Source organism: Silurus meridionalis, chromosome 20 (assembly GCF_014805685.1).
Source record: "Silurus meridionalis isolate SWU-2019-XX chromosome 20, ASM1480568v1, whole genome shotgun sequence".
Taxonomy (NCBI): Eukaryota; Metazoa; Chordata; class Actinopteri; order Siluriformes; family Siluridae; genus Silurus; species Silurus meridionalis.
The window spans coordinates 5,762,577-5,784,873 of NC_060903.1; the positions used below are offsets into that span (position 1 = coordinate 5,762,577).

Consider the following 22,297-nt stretch of genomic DNA (forward strand, 5'->3'; position numbering starts at 1 on the left):
TGACTAAACTTATATTTAATTTTGATTTTGTTTAATAACAATGGCTGAATCTAGAACAAGAATTAATGATTTTTGTTTGTTTGTTTTATTTTTACCTTTTAATTACTGGTGGTCTAGTGGTTAAGACGCAGCGCTCCCACCGCTGCGGCCCGGGTTCGATTCCCGGTCAGGGAACCATCCCCAGCCACTCTCAGTGCCAGTCCCAAGCCCGGATAAATTGGGGAGGGTTGCGTTAGGAAGGGCATCCAGCGTAAAAACATGTGCCAAATCAAACATGCGGAGGATCCGCTGTGGCGACCCCTAACGGGAGAAGCCGAAAGAAAGTTTTTAATTAGTTTACCCTGAAACACAGTAAATATATTTATAATTATATTTTGTGAACTGTTTAGTGATTCGATTGGTAACTTATTCGGTTTTAGCAGTTAGCAGATGTGTCTCGCAAAATATTTCTTGTTCTTTGAGAAATGCTTTTCTCTCCTCCAGAGTTTTGGCTCTAAAATTCTTACATACCTTTAGGGGGTGTGGTTTGCCATGTATTGGACAAATTTTGTTTGGGTCATTTATGCTTCTACCAAGACCTTTTGTGTTTGAGTCTGTTGATAGAACATTGGTCTTGTGAACCGAAATGGCGTTCTTTCTACTATTGAAGGAGGGTTTGTCTGGTCTTACTGGAGGACCAATAGCATTTAAAAGGGCAAAGCTGGGGTATTTTCTCTTCCTAGCTTCATAGCTTATGACCCTAGTAAAGAATTCAAATGGTGGAAATCGTCCTTCATTCTCATCCTTGTAGCTTGAACTGGCAGAGATCCATTTTTCATGAGGTCCATAGGGTAGTTTAGCTACTATAGGTTCAATGGCACGAGCTGTATCAAGGTAAGACAAAGCTAGGAGATAACCGTCCTCCTTAGCACACTGTTGCTGCATCAGCAAATCTGCTAGTTCTCGTAGCCTTGTGTGATCTTTTCCTTAAAACTTTGGGAAATTGTCAAGACGGCTAAACATGGCCTTCTCAATTATTTCAGGTGCTGCATAGCACTCCTGAAGACGTTTCCAGGCCTTTCTGAGTGCCACGACTGGATTTATCGCATGCACTGACTGTAAACGTTTACCGTGGTCACATGATTCATTGCCAAGCCATTTGGTCATCAAGTCCAGCTATTCAGTTTGCGTGTGATTGTTCATAAGCAGCAGGTTGCTGTTTTAATATAAAAGGAGACTTTCTCGTTGGGTATCACTGATATGAAACTGGCATGGTGATGTACTAGTTTGAATTGCTACTTGTGCTGGAGAGTTTAAAGATGGATTGTTTTCATGTATACATTGAATGACATGAGACTGGACATATTGATTTGTTCGCTCCATTTTGTCTCCTCCGACGAACCTGCATCATTCAAAACAGCATAATTTTCCATTGCTGCTTCCCACACAGCTGCTTCGGCCTCTGCAACTGCTGCCTCCCGGCACATAGCCAGTGTATTCAGCTCAACATCCTTTTTTTGTCTTTTCGATGTCTTCTAGTTGATATTCGGCTTCTCTTTTAGCTTTTTCTTTCTGGTATTCAGCCTGATAGCCTGCTCAATCTTAGCTTCAGCCTCTTGTTTTGCAAATGTAGTGCCTCTGCTTTAACGGCCTCTGCTTTAGCATGGGCTCTTGATAGCAAGCTAGCTGATGATTCTAATGACCGTGAGCTTCTTCTACTCACCATGGAAGCCTGGTCACCCTGTCTTATATCCATTGTACCACACCAGAGACACCACTTTTGAATGTTTTTTTCACTGTAGCCTAGGGGGGCTACAGCTATCCAACCAGCTAAACTGTCTCTGCAAATGATGGAAAGTTCTTCCAAATCTATGTTCACTCTACACTCCAGATCAGTAGGTGGCGGTAATGCACCTTTCTGTTGGTTTGCCAAACCGCCATAAAACAGAAGAAGAAGACGACGACGAAGATAAAGATAAACATAAACATACACATACTACTGTGAAATGAGTACGAGCAATCGAGAGCTCAAAAAGTGTTATTTAAATGCCTAAAAATTACAGGAACGATAGGTAGAATTTAGGCGTTAATTTCCCCTTTTTTCCCTCTTCTTTCCTTTCTGTCTTTGCTCCACACTCCAGATCAGTAGGTGGCGGTAATGCACCTTTTCCTTGGTCTGCCAAACCGCCATAAAACACCACAAGAAGAAGCGCTTAATTCAACCTCCCTTCGCGTGCACGCGGACAGTACCGTCGTTTTTCCTGTAGATGGCACTAAAACACGGGAGGTTGGGTCAATGTTTTCTTGGTCCTGGTTTACATTCGTCTTGCCAAATAATACCCCCCTAAATAATACAGCTGTCTATGTTGTTAGATTAAATGTAGTATTTTACACATACATTATTACTTGTGTAGGTGTATCACAGCAAGTTTGGTAACTCTTCATATGGAGGAAAAAGAAATGGGGGGTCGAATTCAGGCAGGGGGTTTACATTCAGCTTACCTAAACAATACCCCCCTACATAATACAGCTGTCCATGTTGTTCGATTAAATGTATTATTTTACACATACATTATTACTTGTGTAGGTGTATCACAGCAAGTTTGGTAACTCTGAGTATGGAGGAAAAAGAAATAGAAGGGGGGTAGAATTCAGGCAGGGAGTTTAAATGCAGCTTGCCTAAAAAATACCCCCCCTTATATAATACAGCTGTCTATTTAAATATTTTTTTACTTGTGTATCCGAGTAATTTTAGTGAGTCTAGATATTAACGCAAAATAAATACGTGGTTAGAATTCACGCAGGTGGTTTTAAAAGCAAATTATTACATTCCTGAGTTTATTCTGCCATTTACATGAAGCTGTATACGTTTTCTTCAAATTTATCTTTTGGTGTTAGGACCAGGAAAACATTTGACCCAACCGTCCGTGTTTTTAGTGCCATCTACAGGAAATACGACGGTACTGTCCGCGTGCACGCGAAGGGGGGTTGATCTCAGACGGGGGGGTTGGAATTAGGCACAACACCAGGGCTTCAACTTTGAAAACTGTACTAAATACTTAGACTTAATCTTGAATGACACGTTTCCTTCGGGTGTGAGACGTGGAGAATTCATAAACAAAAGAAAGAAGTTTAAAGCTTGCAAAGAGAGAAGGTACAGGATGAACTGTATAAGGGCCTGCCTGTCTTTCTCTTTAGTATTAAATGCTAAAGATGTCTGGCAGAAATCACATTTAAGAGTAACTTGGCCTCCCACTCTGCCAGTTCTGATCTATATATTAAGTGCAAGTCGGAAGCTCGTGAATTATCTCTATGCCACCCTTTTCACTTGTTGACACAGTTGGAGGATTTGTAAGACTTAGCAATATCAAGAGAGCTAATTCTAAGAGAGCTAAGAGAGTCAAAATTAGAGAATCTTTCAAAACATACTGAGTGAAGGATTTTCTCTTGGAGCTGTGTGGAATAGCTTTTCACTTGTGGCCGGATTTCAATGTCCAGTTTTGATTCAACTAGTTCAAAGGACTGTGTCGTTTCTGGTGTTTGAGAAGGCTTGTGTAAGAAAGCGGCATTGTTGTGTATGTTTTCAAGTTGGATAATTTAAAAACAAACAAGCAAACAATCGAAAACAGCATCATCCTTGGAGAGATCCACTTTAAAGGGTGTGTTTTGCGATGACGTCACTAAGAGGAGCTGGCTTGTTTAATTGAAGTTTAGTGTAGTTTGGCAACAAGATGGCCAGCTAAGCAATGTTTTTTTTTTCATTTTTCATCTGTATACTTTGTTTTCTCTCCTGTCGTCAAACAGACCGACCCAAAAAACACAGATTACAGAATGGAACATGATCCAACAAGAAACCTTCAAGCTGAGAAGCTGATCAAAGAAGAGAAGAAGATCCAGCAGAAGAGAGAGGGAGTTAAATAATCCTATAAAGGCAATGTGTAGTAACGCACCTCACAGTGTGTCTTATTGTTTCTATCAAAATGTCTCAATTTGTCCCCTAAATGCAGTGTTTTGTAAAGTGGTTCAGATCCTGTTATAATGGATGTGAATGGCGCTGCTGCTAACAATATCGCTCGGTTCCTGGACTCTTATAACTGATCCAGAACGCTTCAGTCAAAAAACGTGTCTCAAATAAATACACATTCGCTCTGATTGTAGATTTTTATGCCTTTAATGCTCCAGTGTTCATCCCTCATTATGTCTTAATGCTCCAGTGTTATGCCTTAATGCACCCATATTATGCCTTAATGCTCCAGTCTTTGTCCCCCAGGTTTTAGAGAACCGAACACAGGACTTAAAGATGGATATGGACGTTCTGGATAACCTGCAGGAGCTAAAGGAGCTGAATCAGGCAGGCCCCGGTGGATCTTGTAGCAGTAGCTGGAGAAGAGACAGAAGGAACAGGAGCAGGAAGAGAATGAGAGAGAACCGCAAATAAATGTAGGAAATTGGCAAATTGTTAAAATTGTATAATACAAACAATTATTTCAGGAGAGAGCATGAGGCCCTCATTCAATTAAAAAGACCCATCAGCATTTTCATGACTGTTTTATGTTGATAATGATGATAAGGCTGGATCTTTATTTTAACCACAATAGAAAAACTATCCCCCCTTTCAAATCCTTACATCCCATCCCTACTTCCTACATAAGGCTGTTGTGAAGCCTTTGTAAATTACTCTTATTTTATGCCATTGTCTGTTTTTTCCCCTCATTTTTTCCCCTCTGCACCATTCAGACCCAATCAAACAGCCTTAAACCTACAGTTCAGAATAATTCCTCACTCAGCCTGCAGAGGGCGCACTTAGACAGCGACAAGAGCATCTCTGGCTAGTTCTATCATACTAATTAAACCCATATTGCTATGATTTGTTTTTATTTTTCCTGCTTTTTCATTATTCAATATTAAAGTATTCATAGCCTCTCTCACGTGTGTAGTCGAGGAGTAGTCCATCTTTTGAGCAGCAAATATAAAGGGTTTCCTGGTCCCATTGATTGGAATGTTCAGAGCTCAAATCTCAGAGATGCCATGGGACTTTGAGCAAGATCTTTAACCCTGACATGCTCAGCTGTATGCTTGTACTGTAAGTCACTTGGATGAAAGCATTGCCCTGTGAATAAATGTTCATCTTAATAATTAATGAGGAAACACTCTTGGAATTCCCCTCTGAATAGGAAATGTCACCACTCTCACCTGACATTGTTCTCTCCTGACACTGTGCCATCTTCATGGAATATCTCACGTCTCAAATTTTAATATCAGATCCGTATATCCGCTTTGTTGCATAACACGTTTTATTTGAGGTGTGCTGCTTTGTTGCACAACAGGCTTATGGTTTTGAATAAATCTTAATGTCCATTACCATTTATTTGCCTTTGTTTAATGTGTTCTCTTTTGTGTGTGTCTGGGTTTCTTCTGGGTTCTCGGGTTTAATCGTATCTTGCTAAATAAAAAGCCTTGGGGGGTGGATTGGTTATGCTAATTAGCTTGGAGGTGTAAATACTGTCCATCCAGGATGCATTCTCGGCTCAAACCCAATGTTTCTGGGATAGGCTTTGGAGTCATCATGACAAAGAGCAAGAAAAAGTGAATGTAAATGAATGAAATGATTGCAAAATTAATATTAAAGGTAAACAATATGGTATTTTGATTAGAGTAACCCAGTGATTATAAAATGTAAAATTTGGTACTATTTTTGACTGAGACTATACAATGCCTGGTCAACCAACTAACTAACTAACTTCACTTGCATCAATTGTTGTAGCTACACTCACTTTTCTGGGTACTGTTTTTGAAGGAAATCGGCAGGTTGGTTGTTCCAAATCTTATGTATCTTGGAGAATGGATGTAGGCTGCTTCACATATTTCTGTATCTTAATGTAAATCCAGACAGACTCAATGATGTTGAGATGATCATCAAGTCTGTCTGTTTCATTTACTTTGTAATTTATTTTTGAAAGCATTCTCAATTTACATCATTTTCCCATAAATACATAGCAACAATTGAAGTGTGTATTTATATATATTAAAAATATTGTGCATTAATAACATTTTAAAATTTGAATTTCTATTGTATTGTCCCTTAAGTAGATATGTATATTATTATATGCATTATATATATAGTGTGTGTGTGTGTGTGTGTGAATTTTAAAATAAAATGTAAATAACTATGATAGAATGAATAAATTATGCAGCTATTGGAAGTGTGTTGTATCTCTAGGGAATTATAAATGTCCTCACTACTGCATACTTTCTTTCTTTGTCATTAAAAATCAAAAAGTCATAAAAATAGGGAATACATGATGAATATTTGATCAGATAGAGTGCAGGACAAAAGGAAGCCTGTGGGCTTTTTCTCCAAGTCTCTGCCTATTGGATTGGAGCAGCTGCCTGCTGCCATAGCGCGTTACTCATTAAACCTGAGGCAGACTTTCACATCCACTCCGGTTAGATGGATAAATATATTTCATGTATAGGTCTTTTTCTCATAACTATTCAGCACTAAGGAATTGGTAAGTATAAATACATTTATCCCAAATCTAACGGTAGTCTAATTGCAGGCTGAGGGGAGGAGGGGGTCGAACCTTCCACAATAGCCTATTCACATGCTAGTTATTTTGGAAAACCAGCTTAAAACCGGTAACTGTTTACGAAATAAAAATGCATTTGCAAAGTATATGTATTATAGTTATTCTTATTTTAAGCAGGAACGTTTCTCTTGGTTTGTTTTTTCTTCCTTCGAGTAGTCGCAGTACACAGTGCTAGCTTGTTGCTGGCTAGTATGGAGGGTCTTGTGAGATTTATGTTCTCGCTAACAGCCTGGCTGGACACACACATAGTTATGGAGAGAGATTATAGTATAGAGTGCAATTTTATATATATTTGGCATTTTAATGTCTATAAATGGTTTATAAACCGGAACGAGAAAGGTTGGGTCATTATGGGAATGATTATTGCAGGTCAAAGTGCATGTAAGTTGTTTTGGTTAGCCTAGCAGACTAGCGGTTAATAGGGAAGAGTAGGAGAAACTTTCTCCAGCTGGGTTTTTGGATGATTTATTTGCTTGTGTGTGTGCGTGTGTTGGAAATTTGCTGCAAGTTTAGAAAGCAAAGGAATACACCGTAAACGCCAAAGGGCAAAAACAGCATGGATAGTGATAAGGAAAGAATGCACAGGGTTGGGCTGAGCTCTGGAGGCGTAGTCCTTCATGCATATATCAATACAGGATGCAATAAGTTTTTCCTTCTTCCTGATTTTATTTTCTAGAAGAATACAAAGGGACTGGTGTTTGATGTTCTGAGGCATCGATGAATCGGACACATTAAAGGTAGGAAATTCTGCTCTACAAGGATCTTTTTCTTAGCCCAAAGATCAGCCAGGTGAATAGTGAGGACTCTTTGTAATGTCCATGTTTTCTCACAAAAATCAGACTTTTTATTATTATTATTTTTTATTCTTTTCGTTTTTAGGATGAAGTTAAAGATGGTTCCTGAAGTTCAATTCAAAGCAATGTCTCATTTGACCTAAGCATAAAATTTGCATGGCTTTAATGTAAATTCAATTGTCCCCAACGCTGTTGAATGCTGCATTCTGATTGGTCCAAAGATGCCTATTGATTTTTCTATAGCAGCAGCTGGAGCCTCAGCAGCTGTTCTTCCACAACAAATTGGACAGTAATCGGCTAAAAATTGAATAGGGTTAAATTTTGTAACCAATTTCCAATAGCTTTGAGGGGAGAGTGAAACTATTGCGAAAGCTGCATTTATTTAAGGAATAAAAAACTTGTTATTGGGTTATTGGAATATAATAATTTTCACACCAAGGTGTGGCAGAGGTTTTTTTTTCTGGAACAGCTCATGGTTTATTCCTTAGATCAAGAGTCCGAAACCACTGGGCTGTGGCTCGTTTGGGACCGGTCCCCACAGAATGAATGGGAACTTTAAAATTTTTATTTTATTTTCACTTCATTGGCTCACAGGTTTTAAAAGGTGGCCATTTCTGCCTACGCCAGTTTCCTGCACGTTTCAGGCACAGATTTTCTTTTTTTTTTTTTTTTTTTCTTCATGAAAGATTAATAAACTCACATTGATTCTGTATTTTGCTTTGCTTTGAGTTAAGATGCATTTTTATTATATATGTAATAATAAAATTAATCATTAAACACATGTATTGTAGTAATAGAGGTCGCTCATTGATCAGGGTGATTTATTTTTTTTTTTTTGCCATTTTTCAATTAATCGACATGGGCAGATTGTGCTGCACATTTCGCCGATTAATAGGCAGGTGCATCTGCAAGCAGCTAAGCGTCGTGGTGGAACATGTCACGCTGCCTCAGATTGCCATTCCACCTGCATAACCCTGTGAGGTCACCCTCTACCGGCTAACTTTTTGAAGAGAACTATCTGGTAACCAAAAATTAGCATTTTGCCCACCCAATCAAAGTTTGATTTTATTATTTAAGCCAAAATAACACAGAAAATACCAGTATGATTACTGACTTCTGATTGGGTGGGCAGCCTACAGCCAATGAACAATGATCAGTCTGTAACAGTACTATCTTTATCTATATCCTTTCAGTTCGACATGCTTATAGGCTTGTATATTACTTCTTATTACTTACCTTTGAGATTTGATGAGATGAAGGGGAGGGAATCGGCCAGAAAAATCTGCATCATATATCAGCCATCAGCTGAGCTGATTTCTCGGCATTGACATCAGCCAGAAAAAAAAGGCCACATTGGTTGACCTCTAATAGTAATAATATGTGCACATTATTGTGGTTCTTTATGCGCATGACAAAATCCCCCAATCCGTGGAAAAATGTGCATGAAACCATCTAGGGTGTAAACATTGTTTCGGATTGCTGCTTTATATAACAGCAGCTCTGACAATAGTTTCAGGCTGAAAGGTTTTAATATTAATGTGTTTTTATATTATTTTAGTATCTATATAGAAATACAATTGCACAGGTATTTTGACTGGTGAACACGACACATTTTAAACTAAAAAAAATCTGTCTATATGAAGTTTTCTGTCAGGAGACATTTATTGTACAATTTTGGAATGAGTTCTCAGTGTCTGCGTTTTTTATTTATTTATTTATATATCTATATTTTTTTTTTAGGTAAAGATATAACATAACATGCTGTATTTTTGTTTGTTTATTGAGTAGAAATAATTGATAACAGGAACTGGTCAAGAGGTTGCTCCACAGGAGTGAATGTAAACAGAATATAAATAAAACAAAAGTGATGTTTTTTTTATTTAATAGGAAGAAATAACAGACTGAGAATTTGCTGTGGTATTAGAAGAATGAAACACTTAAAGGCATGATGGTATTGGGAATAAATGATTTACAGTTTAATTGCAGGTTTACATAGCTCAATTTTTAATTTATTGTCATATAAGAGCACGCCTCGTCGTGTTTTATTACTTCGTTTTGTCAAACAAGACTTTACAGGACTATCTGGAAGTATACCAGCAGTTTCAACACAATGACATTTACTAGAAAGTATGTGCAAATGCACAGTTATCAACCTAGAACAAAGACAACTCTGGTAAAATCTCTCTCTCTCTCTCTCTCTCTCTCTCTCTCTCTCTTTTTTTGTGCACAGACCCATGGCAAAGTGGTTGAAAGATTATTTGAATTTTGGCAGCAGGAAAGGACCTCCGCAGCCGCCCAAGCCCGATTACACTGAGAGTGAGATACTTCGTGCGTATCGTGCCCAGAAGGAGCTGGACTTTGAAGACCCGTATGAACCCTCAAACCGAGCAAATAATGGCTCTGACTCGTTTCCTGCATTCGGAACTGTTCTGTCCAATGGCATGGAGGTCAAGATGGTCTCCCCTCAGCACCGACTGATCAAAGTGGAATCTCAGGAATTCAATCGCTGCAAGGTCCCATTAGGCATCGTCTCATTCGAGGAGCCGCATGTTCCTGTATGTGCTCATTTTCCTATTTGACACATTGCTTGGAATAATCTTTCCTTTGTGCTACCTATTAAGCAGTGTGAAAGTGCTTGGAAAGTTTCTTCAATGAAATATAGCCTGGGCGAAGTATACCTCAGCCTAATAGTAGTGCACTAGTGCTATTAAGGTTGAAGCACGGTCTAAATGTGGCTTATAAATTACATTTGTGATGCACTTAAACAGGTGCTTAGTAACAGATGCTATGTAAAAGCCTGCAGCGGTACAGGCGCATTGATCTCGGTAGCTCAGCCTGTGATGTGTCTGGTCTACTGGCTGTAAGTTTAAGAGGTTTTATTATTTTCCTCACGGGGCTGCTTGACCTCGGACGCTATGAAATGCAATTTTTGGTTGAGACGCAATTCATTTCCTGTAAACCTCAACATAAAACAATATACAAATCTATATTCACTGCTCCAAAATACAGGGTTATTTAAAAAGAATGAACCGATGTCATGACTCATTGCTTCAGTTCTCAAGAATCGTCATGGAACGAGTCAGTTTATTTATAATCAGTTATTTACATAAAAGTTGATTGTGAGTACAATATTTGTGACTTGGCTGGAGTTTTGTATTACTTTTCCTTAATAAAATATTGCGTAATGAAATCGGTTCATTCTTTTTGAATAACCCTGTATACTTCCAGAAGTCAAAATGTTTAGTTAGTTAACAGCCATTTGGTGTGTGTTTATGTAGCAGAACGTAGAGGGAAAGTGTTTTTATGGTCTAAAGGGCTGCAAACGTCCCGGACATTTAAAACAATTAAAGGTTTTTTCAACTAAACAAGAACTGCATGATACTCGGACGAGTTCCTGCTTTTCACTTCAACACGACAGCTGGGACTGTCCCCATTCATCTCCACTTTTTTGTTCTCCCCCTGCTCCAAAAGCACAAAAAGAAAGCTCACTCTTTGAGGCATCGAAAAGGTTTACAAGAATCTCCTGCTGTGTCATCTCTGGTTTAGCATTAATTTCCTTAGGGGTTTTTCCTCCTAATCACTCTGTAAAACTTGTGGCGACCAGTATGGCAAAGCTCTGCCCTTGTAATCCTGGATCTTTAGATAGAGACATTCACTGAATGAGTAATTTAAATTGAATTACTTCCCAGTGTTCCTGAAAAAGTTCCTGTGGTTGAAATGTGGCTACACTGGGAACAGGCTTTCTTTTGGGATTACTTCGTATTTGGCTCCATCAAAATTTCTTTTAATCCTGACAAGTTTTCTTGTATCTACCAATGAGACACAGCACTGTGACTCGATCTACCACCACCATGGTCTTCTGTCTAAGGTGGTGGGGGTGGGGGCTTTGTAGCTGAGTTCAGCGTTACATTTATTCAACGCTTACACCATCAAGCCCATCCTGTAAAATTGACCAAAATGTGTTGTCCCATGTGTAGCTGAACCAACTGCAGTTTTGATTTATGAAAATCCAGCTTGAAAGTGACACCTGTAAATATAAAATCTCTGTTGGATCAGGGAGGAAACACTATCCACGTTAGGTTTTTTACATTTTTTATTTGAAGACGAAGGCTCATATTTTGCTTCGTAATGGGACAATATTAAGCACATGACCTATAGCCAGTATCAAGCCATAAAATATTTTTGAAGCTAATGCATATGTACGCGTGCAGGGCAAAATTTACTTACTTACGGATTATGCATTTGAAGGCAGTGATCTATTGAGCTCATGCATGCATTAGATTAGACTGTGCAGTTTTCCCCTCATCAGCCCAAAGGCCCTGTAATTCACAATCATTAGACCTGGTTAGAAAAGTAGACTTTAATGTAGTGTTGATGCACTTTTGATAAGTCAGTGCTAATGTTATGCCATCTAAAGCAAACCAAAGAAAGCATACCCTAAACCCTCAGCCATGGAATTTCTACTTGAGGAGTGAAGGAGGTCCTGAACCCAGCTCTGCTTAGAGTTGCTGATCCTGCTGGAAATGAAACCTCTGGACTAGTCTTATGGACTATAACAGGTTTTCTTCTAGGACTGCTCATTAATTGGTTATGTCTAAATCTTGGCCATACTTCTGACCCGTTCCTCAATTTATGCTCCTAAAAAGCATCTCCACAACATAATGTTTTGCAACATGACCACCACTGTGATCTCTTTTGGGTTTTATTGCAATATTTTATATTTTGCAATCTTCTCAAACCATTAAAAATGTCCATCTGGTAGGGTTTTGTTAGATGTAGAAGGTAAATATTCGTCACCCAGTTCGGTTTTGAAGCAAACACGACATCTTTACTGGCTGTTGGAAAGTTATCAATGCACTGACCACCCTGCTAAGGATCTTACTCAGTTATCAGAAATAAGCCAAGATTAAATTAAAGCAGAAGCAAAACTTGGAAGAGTAGCAAAAGCAGTCTCTGGCTAAAACAAGCTCACACTTAAAAAAGAGGGTAAAATTCGTCACTGAACTCTCATGAGCTGCACGCATCATTGCCCAAATTGGACCAAATTGCTGCTGAACATGACAGTCAAAACGAGGCTTAGGCACGCAAAGAGCTTATAAAACCCTAGTCAACACTGGAGCACCAAATCAGCAACAAGCACTGGCACTGATGAATCTCTCTCGCATTTTTTGTTTTGTTAGTAAGCAGCACTTTCATTGCATTCATAGTTCACCAGGTCATTACAGTGTTTTAATGCCAGTGATCAGCAATGTAAGTACCAAGAATGAGCTCAACATTTTTCTTTCTTTTATTTGTATTTTTTTTTACCTTTTGTGTTGCTCAGCCACCCTCAGGCAGCGCTTAACCCCCACCCCCATAGTCTTCTGTTCTCCCATCAATCTTTTGTCTGCAGACAGTGCTTAATCTCTCCCTCTGTGTCTCTTTATCGCCCTCCACCCCTAGGTTGTTCCATCCGCTCCAGCAGTGGGGGACACCGATTATTCAGACCCATTTGATGCTCGTCCAGACCCACGAGCCCATCTCGGCTGGGAGTCCGGTTCTGTGGAAAATAGCAGCAGCTACATGGAACCGTTTGAAGCCCAGAGAGTCATCACAGGTGAACTGCTTTCACTATTCCCCAGGCAATACGGTTAATAAACCATACGGAGAACACGGTTATATATGGAGTCATTAAAAAGCACAAAAACGCATTACTGGCGTTTAGGCAGGGCTGTGGGAGGACATGAGTTACCAGACTGCTGCCGATTTTACTTTGCTTTACAGGTTTAAATTGTGCATTAAGAGGTTTTTGCAGCATTGGCTTCAATTTGCCAGTTTAATTCTGAGAAGAAAATAAATGTTTCTGGGGAAAATGGAGGGAAATTGATTTCGTATTACATTTCAAATTGTAAGTTCCAGTTAAACTATTTTGTTTATTGAAGCAGCAACTTGAGCAAAGCAGTGTTTTTTTTCCCAGACTTTTTTTTGTATTATTGTAATTCTTGTAGACTTTATTATTAAACCGTTTATTACTTAATCTTTTAATAAAATATCTGTAAAATGCTTTTAGTAGTAGCTTTAAATCAACTGTGATAAAGCATCAAATAATAACAGTCACTTTCTGGCCCGTTATGTAATTTTCTTACTCCTGTGAATAAGAGAAAACCCATTTCTAAAAGGCATTTTGAAAGCCAACTAACACCATATGTTTCCTTGTAGAGCTGCAGCACGGCTCTCGGGGAAGCCCACAGCTCTACGACAGTCCATATGAAGAACGCGGACACTACAGGACCATTTTCGCAGATGATGAGAGGGAGAGCCGATTGCCCCAGGACGACGAGAGGCCTGCAGATGAGTATGACCAGCCCTGGGAGTGGAAGAAGGAAAACATCTCCAAGGCATTAGCTGGTGAGCTTTGCCAAACACCAGAACTGCGAATCAAAACCCCAGATGATTTGTTACTCATCGTTCTTTATACATTCTTTCTTCGAGTTTCAAAATTTAGCTAAGCCCTAAGTTTTGCCCTAGCATAGCATTTAAGTCATTTCACAATTTGATCTCTTTGCAAGTGTTAAGCATCTTAATACTTGCAAGTATTGTTTTTGTACTTATTTGAGTGTTTAAGAGCTGTTATGCAGATGTGATCTCAGCTCAGGGAGTGAGCACAATGTGCCTGTCGGATCAGAGGTGTTAAATCTGACAGTCCTCCAGGGCCATGAGTCACATCAGGATCAGGAAGGGTCTTGTCCAAAGAATTTTGCAGTACGGATGCTCTATTCTTGGACTGCAAGTTAGACTGTTTCCTGTACAATTTCTTGGAATAATGTGTAATCACAACAATTCAGCTCATTTGCCAGCAGGAGTTATAAAACTCTGTACAATTGGTGGACTAGTCTGTGTGCTTCAGCTACATTAAAAATCCCTACATTGATGTAATCCATGGTCTACACATTTCTCATATGAATTTGTCACTAATATAAAAGCAGACGAAGAGAAAATGTAAAGTGTGAGTAAGTGAAAGCGAGATGAGTTTCAGAAGGGCACAAGTGGCTTTAATAGTATTAAGCAGATTGAACGTAACTGATGGTCTGTCAGTCAGAATATCCCAGTTAGCCTTGAGGAAGAACAGGCATAATGAGAGAGAGAAAGATGACAGGATCGTCTCTCAAATAATAATAGGCTTCATTAGGTTTGATTGCCGAGGTATTAAAATACATTGTTGTTTCCATTCTTCCTATTTTTTTATTTTGTCATGTTAATATAGAAATTATTTATATAAATAAATAAATTTATAATTATTTATTATAAATTATATATACTTGGCTGAACGTGGTGTTTTTTTTCTTGTGTGGTTCTAGTACAATTTGATGGTGGTGATTGGGATCGCTCCACACTGCCCCACACGGACCAGCACAGGAGAAGAACCAGTCCTCCTTCCAGCAAGGCCACCAGTTTACGCAAACCCAGTGACCTCCACGCCATCTTGGGGGAGAGGGTAGACCCTGAATTTCCTTTGGAGCAACAAGTGTATGTAGTAGGATTGATTATTGTTTTTGTTTTGTTTTTTACCAATGTGTAATAATTAATTTATTCTTACAACAGTAGTAGACTAGAGATTTACTGGACATAATTATGCTAATAAAATGTATAATTTTTTTACGGTGAACAACATCGGTACGTTTAATATGAAAGAAGGGCTTGGATTGATGTTGATTCTTTGTCAATTTTTTTTATTTGATAAACTATAACGCTTCACCATAGAAATAGCAGATGTGCTACCAATGATCTAATATTCTATTATTAAAAAAAAGCAAAAACAGTACGGACAAAAGATTAGCACTATTACCACTGTTAATCCTGTTAAATTCGATTAATCTATAATGAAACATTGATGGTATAATAAATAACCTAAAACAACAATCACTTTTTGCATTCAATGCACATTGCTTTTGCTGCATAATTATACAGTGGCATATTCTTTTGGAACAAAGTGCACGTCTGCGTGTTGTAGGTGGTACCACGGCGCACTGACGCGATCTGAAGCTGAGAGTCTTCTGACACTGTGTAAAGAATGCAGTTACCTGGTGAGGAACAGTCAGACAAGCAGAAACGACTACTCTCTCTCTCTCAGGTACTGCACAGGTTTTTTTTTTCTTTTCCTGACATGCCTTCTGACTAACCATCAACAAAGGTCATTCATATGCTATTATACATACCCCTTTCTATATGCTGTAATATCGAATAATCTTTTATATCCCACAGTGACATACTTGTAATCCCACTCGGTTGCGTAATGTGCTCGTGGGAATCTTTCTCGCCCCCTTTGTTTCTCCACTGAGTCACCCATGAAGTCCTAGACCTCAGCTGCTATTGCATGTTGATCATCTCATATCCGCTAAATCACCAGCTAATCCTGCACAGACGTTCACTAAGCGGTGAGGAGCAAGGGCAACCTGGAAGCCCTTTCATCTAGAGCCCTGCTTTTTTTCTAATTGCATATTGTCATTGTGGCATCGCAGCATGTCTTCAAAGCTGCTTAGGTTACTTAGATGTTCAGAACAGTATATTAAGCTTAATTTGTGGTATCATAAGGTTTTATATAGAAGCTATGAAATTTAGTCGAAGAGGTCTGAAGCAGTTTGGTCATCTTATGCATGTTAGTTATACATGATTGACGTTATTGGGGATACGGAGTGACTGGATTGTGACAGGTGTCGAAGCCACTGTGACAGGGGACGCATCACTAATGGGGTGAGAATAATGACGTTGGTCACACCTACAGTGCAGATCAGCTTTCTTGACTCTCGGCTGTGGCATCGTTAGTAGTCTGTAATGGACGAATATTCTGTAGTCTTTAAAATATGCACCGATCAGGCATAACATTATGACCACCTGTCTAATATTATGTTGGTCCCGCTTTTTGCTGCTAAAACAGTCGTGACATTTAAAAGATTCTTTTGGTTGTCTAGCCATCACAATTTGGCACTTGTCAAACTCATTTAAATCCTTACGCTTGCCTATTTTTTTCTGCTTCGAACACAGCAAACACAAGGATAAAATGTTCACTTGCTGCCTAATATATCCCACCCACTAACAGGTGCCTTGATGAAGAGATAATCAGTGTTATTCACTTCATCAGTCATAATGTTATAATGCCATAATGTTATGCCTGATTGGTGCCTATTCAGTTACCTGGAAGAAATGATCATTTAGAGTGTCATTTTGGAACATGTCAGTGCCATCAGGGGGAAAATCAGGGGTAGTCAGCTGACCACATTCCTTGGACACATAATGTTGCTGAACCGAGACCTGACAAACTGCAGCCCCAGATCATAGCACTGCCCCCAAAGGCTTGCACGGTAGGCACTAGGCATGATGCATCAGTTAATTTGCCTCTCTTCTTACCCTTATGCACCCATCACTCTGGAACAGGGTAAATCAGGACTCATCAAACCACATGACCGTCTTCCATTGCTTCCAGAGTCCAATCTTTATGCTCCCTAGCAAATTGAAGCCTTTTTTACCAATTAGCCTCACTGATAAGTGTTTTTTTAAGGCTACACAGCTGATTAGTCCCAATCCCTTGAGTTCCCTTCGCATTGTGCGTGTGGAAATGCTTTTACTTTCACTATTAAACATAGTCTTGAGTTCTACTGTTGTTTTTTACGATTTAATTTTACCGGACCTTTAAGTGATCGTTCAAAATGTTTTTCCAACCACATTTTTTTCCTCGAAGTTGACGGTTCCCCACGATCCTTCCAGTTTTTAATAACGCGTTGGACTTTTTATAACCCAATTTAAGTAGTTTCAGCCATCTCCTAAGACATTTTCTTTGCTTGATGCATGCCAGTAATTTGACCCTCCTGAAACAGGATTAACATCTTTTCCACGACCACTGTACGTGTCTTCCGACATGGTTGTTTAAGGAATGAGAAACTATTCACTATTCAGTTAGGGTTAAATAACCTGTTGCCAGCTGAAACGTAATCATTCATACAGTAATTTTCAAACGGGAGGCTCTTGCTTAGTTAAATCCGGGTGGTGACCTATTTTTATTTATTTTTTATTTTATTTTTTGGGCAGTGTATTTGAACTGGTGTACCTGTTCTCCCCTTTTCCCCCTGAATACTGGATTTCTCACAGCAGCTTGTAATAATTATAGTGTGTGTGTGTGTGTGTGTGTGTGTGTGTGTGTGTTTTATTTTTGACTAAAGAATATCCAAGGCACTGCAGGTATAATTATGAAATTATTTGCCTGGTTGCCATGCAAAAGACCTCTTTAATCCTTGAAAATGAAAAGCATCTGGATAACCCCTGGATAACCCAGTAAGATTCAGTGTAAAAAAAATCATTAGTGTTGCACTTTTTTTCACCCCATCCATCACTGTCTTTTTCCACACACCCTCCTTTTTTTCCTCATTTGACCTTGCTTTCTTCTCCTCCTCCCTCATCTTCTGCTTTCCCTCCCCCATGCCATCAATACACTGAGAAGGATAATCCTTTAAATCTTCTCGAGTCAAACTTCAGAGGTGCTGCACATCTCTTTCTTTGTTTATATAGCAGCTTCATTAATGACTTCAAAGCGTGTTTTAACATGTTTGTGTTTTTACTCCTGAGCCAATTGCTTATAACTGCAGGCAAATTCCTTGCAAAAATTTCAAAACTTGCAAAATGCATCTGTTCCTCATTGTTTTTATTTTTTGTTCTGTTTCACTCTCACTGTCTCTGCCTTCTGTTTTTTTTTTTCTTTTCACTGTTTAATTATTCACCATTCGGCACTGTGTTTTTTTTTTTACTGTCTTTTTAGGAGCTGTCACGGCTTCATGCATATGAAGTTCTCTCAGTCTCGCGATGGGAAGTACATCCTCGGTGAGAACAGCCCTCCCTTCGACACGATTCCAGAGGTCATCCACTACTACACCACACACAAGTTGCCCATTCGGGGTGCAGAACACCTCTCCCTGCTATTTCCAGTGGTGGTCCAGACACTCTAAGAAAATGCACAGCTACACACTGGCCCACTCTCCCACACACACACACACACACACACACACACACAGGCCTGGAGTTTATGTAGCTTAGGGCACACACACACACACACACACACACACAGAGGCCTGGACTTCTTTGAGCTTAGGGCACACACACTCACGTTTTTTATATATTTTTTATAATATATATAATATATGTGTGTGTATATGTATATATAAATATACACACACATACATAGATACATACATACATGCATACATACACACACACACACACACTCAGGGTCTAATCTTAGTCAGCTTGCAGTCATGCTTTGTATTTGCTAAAATGTGTGGATTTTGATAATGGCTACCAGTGGTCTTTTATGTGTCGACTGAAACTACTCTGAGACACAAAATTGGAGCGTCACTGATCTGCAGGTTGGATTTACAGAAATATTAATGCGAGGGCTGAAAGAATGCCGTAGGTTATTTAAATACGTTCAACACTACACTGTTATTCATGCTTCTAATTCCCTTTATGTGACTTACGCAAACTTGTTCTAGAACAACTTCCATACGGTGCATCGCTCACCTTTACTACTCTATTAGATTGTTTTCTGAGTGGCCACAACACTGTAATCGTTTCCACAATGAAATTATGGGATCTTATTTTTTGCTGTTCTTTATTAGAAAAGCCTTTGCTGAAGTGACCCATGGATATCAGCATGTAGATCTTTACACTATACCTTTTTATATCTTTGCTATGGGTAAAAAAAAAAAACAGAACCTGAAGGATAACTATTAGAGATAGCAGTAATTGGGGATGCATCAATATTAATACTTGTACATGTTAGCAATCAAATAGCAAGTGATATGTTTACTAAGGTTTTTTTATTTTTTATTTTTTTATTATTTAAATAAAGTTGAATGAAAAAAAGGTGCATGAAAGTCACCAAGAAGAATGTGTTGTTTTGAGCAATAACCAACACAATGTTCCGTAAAGCCCCTAATAGCTAATACTCAGTAAGTCACTCATTTCAGGATCAGTATTGCTATCAGTAAGTACAGAAAACATGTCGAAATTGTATTGATGCATCTGTAATTATATAAAAAAAAAGGTATAGAAATAATGATGAACCTTGGGCTAGTCGAGTTACTTATATAGTAATATATAAATGAGAGTATTCCATTTGTCTTTTGGAGATTTTGCATAATGGGCTAATAAGACTGTTAAAGGAAACCAGGCAACAGCTGTGGAACGCAAGGAATGTCTTTTCCTGGCACACTGCTTCATGTGCCGGAGGCAGTGACTCTAGGCGAGAGTTTAGAGGGAGGTGAAAATTGGAAGCGAAATCTTCACGTCTCCAGAGCTGAGAACCACACGTCCTCTGCGTGCCAATACTCTCTATTCTTTTTCACGAGAGAAAGGAAGCCACCATTTCCACACCACTGTTCACAGCTAGAAAGTTCACACTTACACTGTTAGAAACTACTGAACACATAAGCAACAATAACACTTCCTTCATTGTGATCGTACGGTTTACTTTTTGGTTCTTTGTAAATAGGAGCAATAGACATTTGTTTTTAAGTGATGAGGCCGTGTGTATGTACAAACACATCATTATCACATTCACCTTGTGTATTCTACACTCCTCCTTATCCGACACCTTTTCCCCCTTGGGTGAAACGAAGCTGTATTTTTGTTTGTTTTTAAACATTTGTTATATCTGAAGACTTTTTGAAGAGATGATTGATACATTTTTTTGTGATATGTTTTGTGTTAGTCAGTTCAGGCTGAAAAGTTTAAAGGAAAAAAAAAAGGTGGCCATAAAATTGTACTGTTGTAGAAATTGAATATTTATAGCTATAACATTTCACTGGTTTGAGATGATTTCCCATTTTTCAATCACAAATTACACAAGTCCTCACACAAGCTGTGTAGTTAAAGGGGTAGATTGATGTTTTTACACCTAATCTCTGTCTACTGCATGTGTAGTTTGTGTGTCATTATTATAGGGAAGCATTGCAAGACACCTCTACGTTCTACAGAAAGCCAGTTCACTTTGTCCAATGGCAGCCATTGAACTCAATTGATAAAACTGTATCAGGCAAATTTTAAATCAACAACCATTACACTCTAAAGGCCATAAAACTTCTTATAAATTTGTATCTACCATTTATACAGTAAAAAAATTATTTCCGTTTGACACTTGAATGAAATGTTGTATTGGAGAGAAATCTTTGTGTATTTTCCTTTCTTTGTAAAATAATCCATACTTCTAAAAGATAGAATATGAACTTGGCATTGTTTAAATTATTGCCCTTAATTGCACATTACAAGTTTGCCTTCTGTTGTGCATCGAATGATATCGTATGTCATATGGCAATTGCACACAGGCTACAGATGCAGTGAAAGAAGATTAGGGTGTAAAATGCTGGAGTCTCCCTGAGTTGAGTTATTAAACCTATGGCACACGCTGGCATTATCACCAGATCTACTCTGTAGTAGAGTGTAATATGAGAGAACTACACTGTAGTTGTGCTTGATTATGATGACTGACTACTTTTACTGACTTTCTGTACTTTTTGTTTCTTTTAAATAAAAGCTGTTTTTAATAAAGAAATAATGGCTGCCTTGTCATTTTGTATTATTAATGTAATTGCACGGCTTGCATTTTTGCCTCTGTTTATCACTTTCTGTCTAAGCAGAATGGAAAGCTGTTCTATAAAGCTCCAAACAACGTATACGGAAAACTAGGTCATGATTCCCGTGTGTGCCCGATTCCCATGTACCTCATTGTTGGTGTTCTGAGTTAAGGGTGTGTATGAGCGACATAGAGAATGTGAAGTGTGTGGATGTAGTACACTGAAGACGGCCTGCATTCTCTCTCTTTTTTCTCCAAGACTACTTGAACATTGTCAATTGCTCCTTCATGTCACATCCTAGTATTGTTCGACTATCATTAGGTTCATGATTGTGTTCTGGACTTCTAGAATCCAAAATGTTTTTTTTTTTTCTTCATCCCCCTTTCCAATACAGAGGTATGCTAAAGTGTGGGTGTGGTGCTATAATGCTGTATGTGTGAGTGTTGGCTGCCTGCTGTGGGAGAGCAGGTGTGAAATGTAGAGAGCACTGAAGCAGAAAGAGCAGGAACATTTCATCAGTGACGGGTCACAGAAAACTCAGAAATAGCCACAGAAGCGGCCATGGTTACTATGAGAACTGTTGCCTGATCTAGTCATACATTTTTAAAGCAAATCTAAATTATAAATGATGTATTAAAACCTACATGAGAAAATGACTTCCAAAGTGCTACCATTGAACACCTCAAGTCTCAGTGTTAACACAATAAAACAATTGGATTGATGATCCAAAAGGCTGTGCTTCGGATGTCTTTAAACACAGAACCAGCACGCAGGTTTTCTAATAGTTTTTAAGTGTTTCAGCTCATGTTAGGTTTCTGTGTTGGTCCGTCCAGGGGGAAAAAAGCACATTCATGACAGAAATCAAGGGTAACTAATCGGTAATCACAGTATGGAAGTATACGAAGTAAAAGGAAAATCAAGAAGGAACAGAATACTTCCTTCAGCTGTTTGCGATAAACATCAAGACCTTGCTCAACTGTTCCCATTAGACCTTTGACCTAGTGGCTTTTGGTAGTGCTTCAAATTTCATCTGGCACTTAACCAAGGACAGGGCTGTTCCTGAAACATTTAGGGAAACCCCCGTCCCCTTTTCCCCAGACCACTACCCAGACACCACTTACCCCATTATACTTCTCAAGTTGCCTACTAAAGTAGAGCCCCTTTAAATGCCTGAAACATAGTCATGGGTTTATCATTCCTAATCATCTATAGTGTACATACACTTTATATTGCTAAAATAAAAAACCCTCCTGGGTATATTGGGATTGGCTTTAATGGGGACATGAATAACCCCTGTTGCTCTCTACTGGTGTTTTCTAGGAGCTATCATTAAGGA

The 22,297-nt window shown here is 38.8% G+C and overlaps 1 protein-coding gene across 1 annotated transcript; it reads left to right on the forward strand.

Moving 5' to 3' along the window:
- Positions 1-6,333: 6,333 nt before the first annotated feature.
- Positions 6,334-20,939, forward strand: shda (Src homology 2 domain containing transforming protein D, a). The gene is made up of 8 exons (XM_046876650.1): positions 6,334-6,491; positions 7,246-7,306; positions 9,594-9,918; positions 12,806-12,959; positions 13,562-13,750; positions 14,701-14,869; positions 15,354-15,473; positions 18,150-20,939. The coding sequence occupies exons 3-8, from the start codon at positions 9,598-9,600 to the stop codon at positions 18,334-18,336; spliced, it is 1,140 nt and encodes a 379-aa protein (XP_046732606.1). The 5' UTR covers positions 6,334-6,491; positions 7,246-7,306; positions 9,594-9,597; the 3' UTR covers positions 18,337-20,939.
- Positions 20,940-22,297: the final 1,358 nt, after the last annotated feature.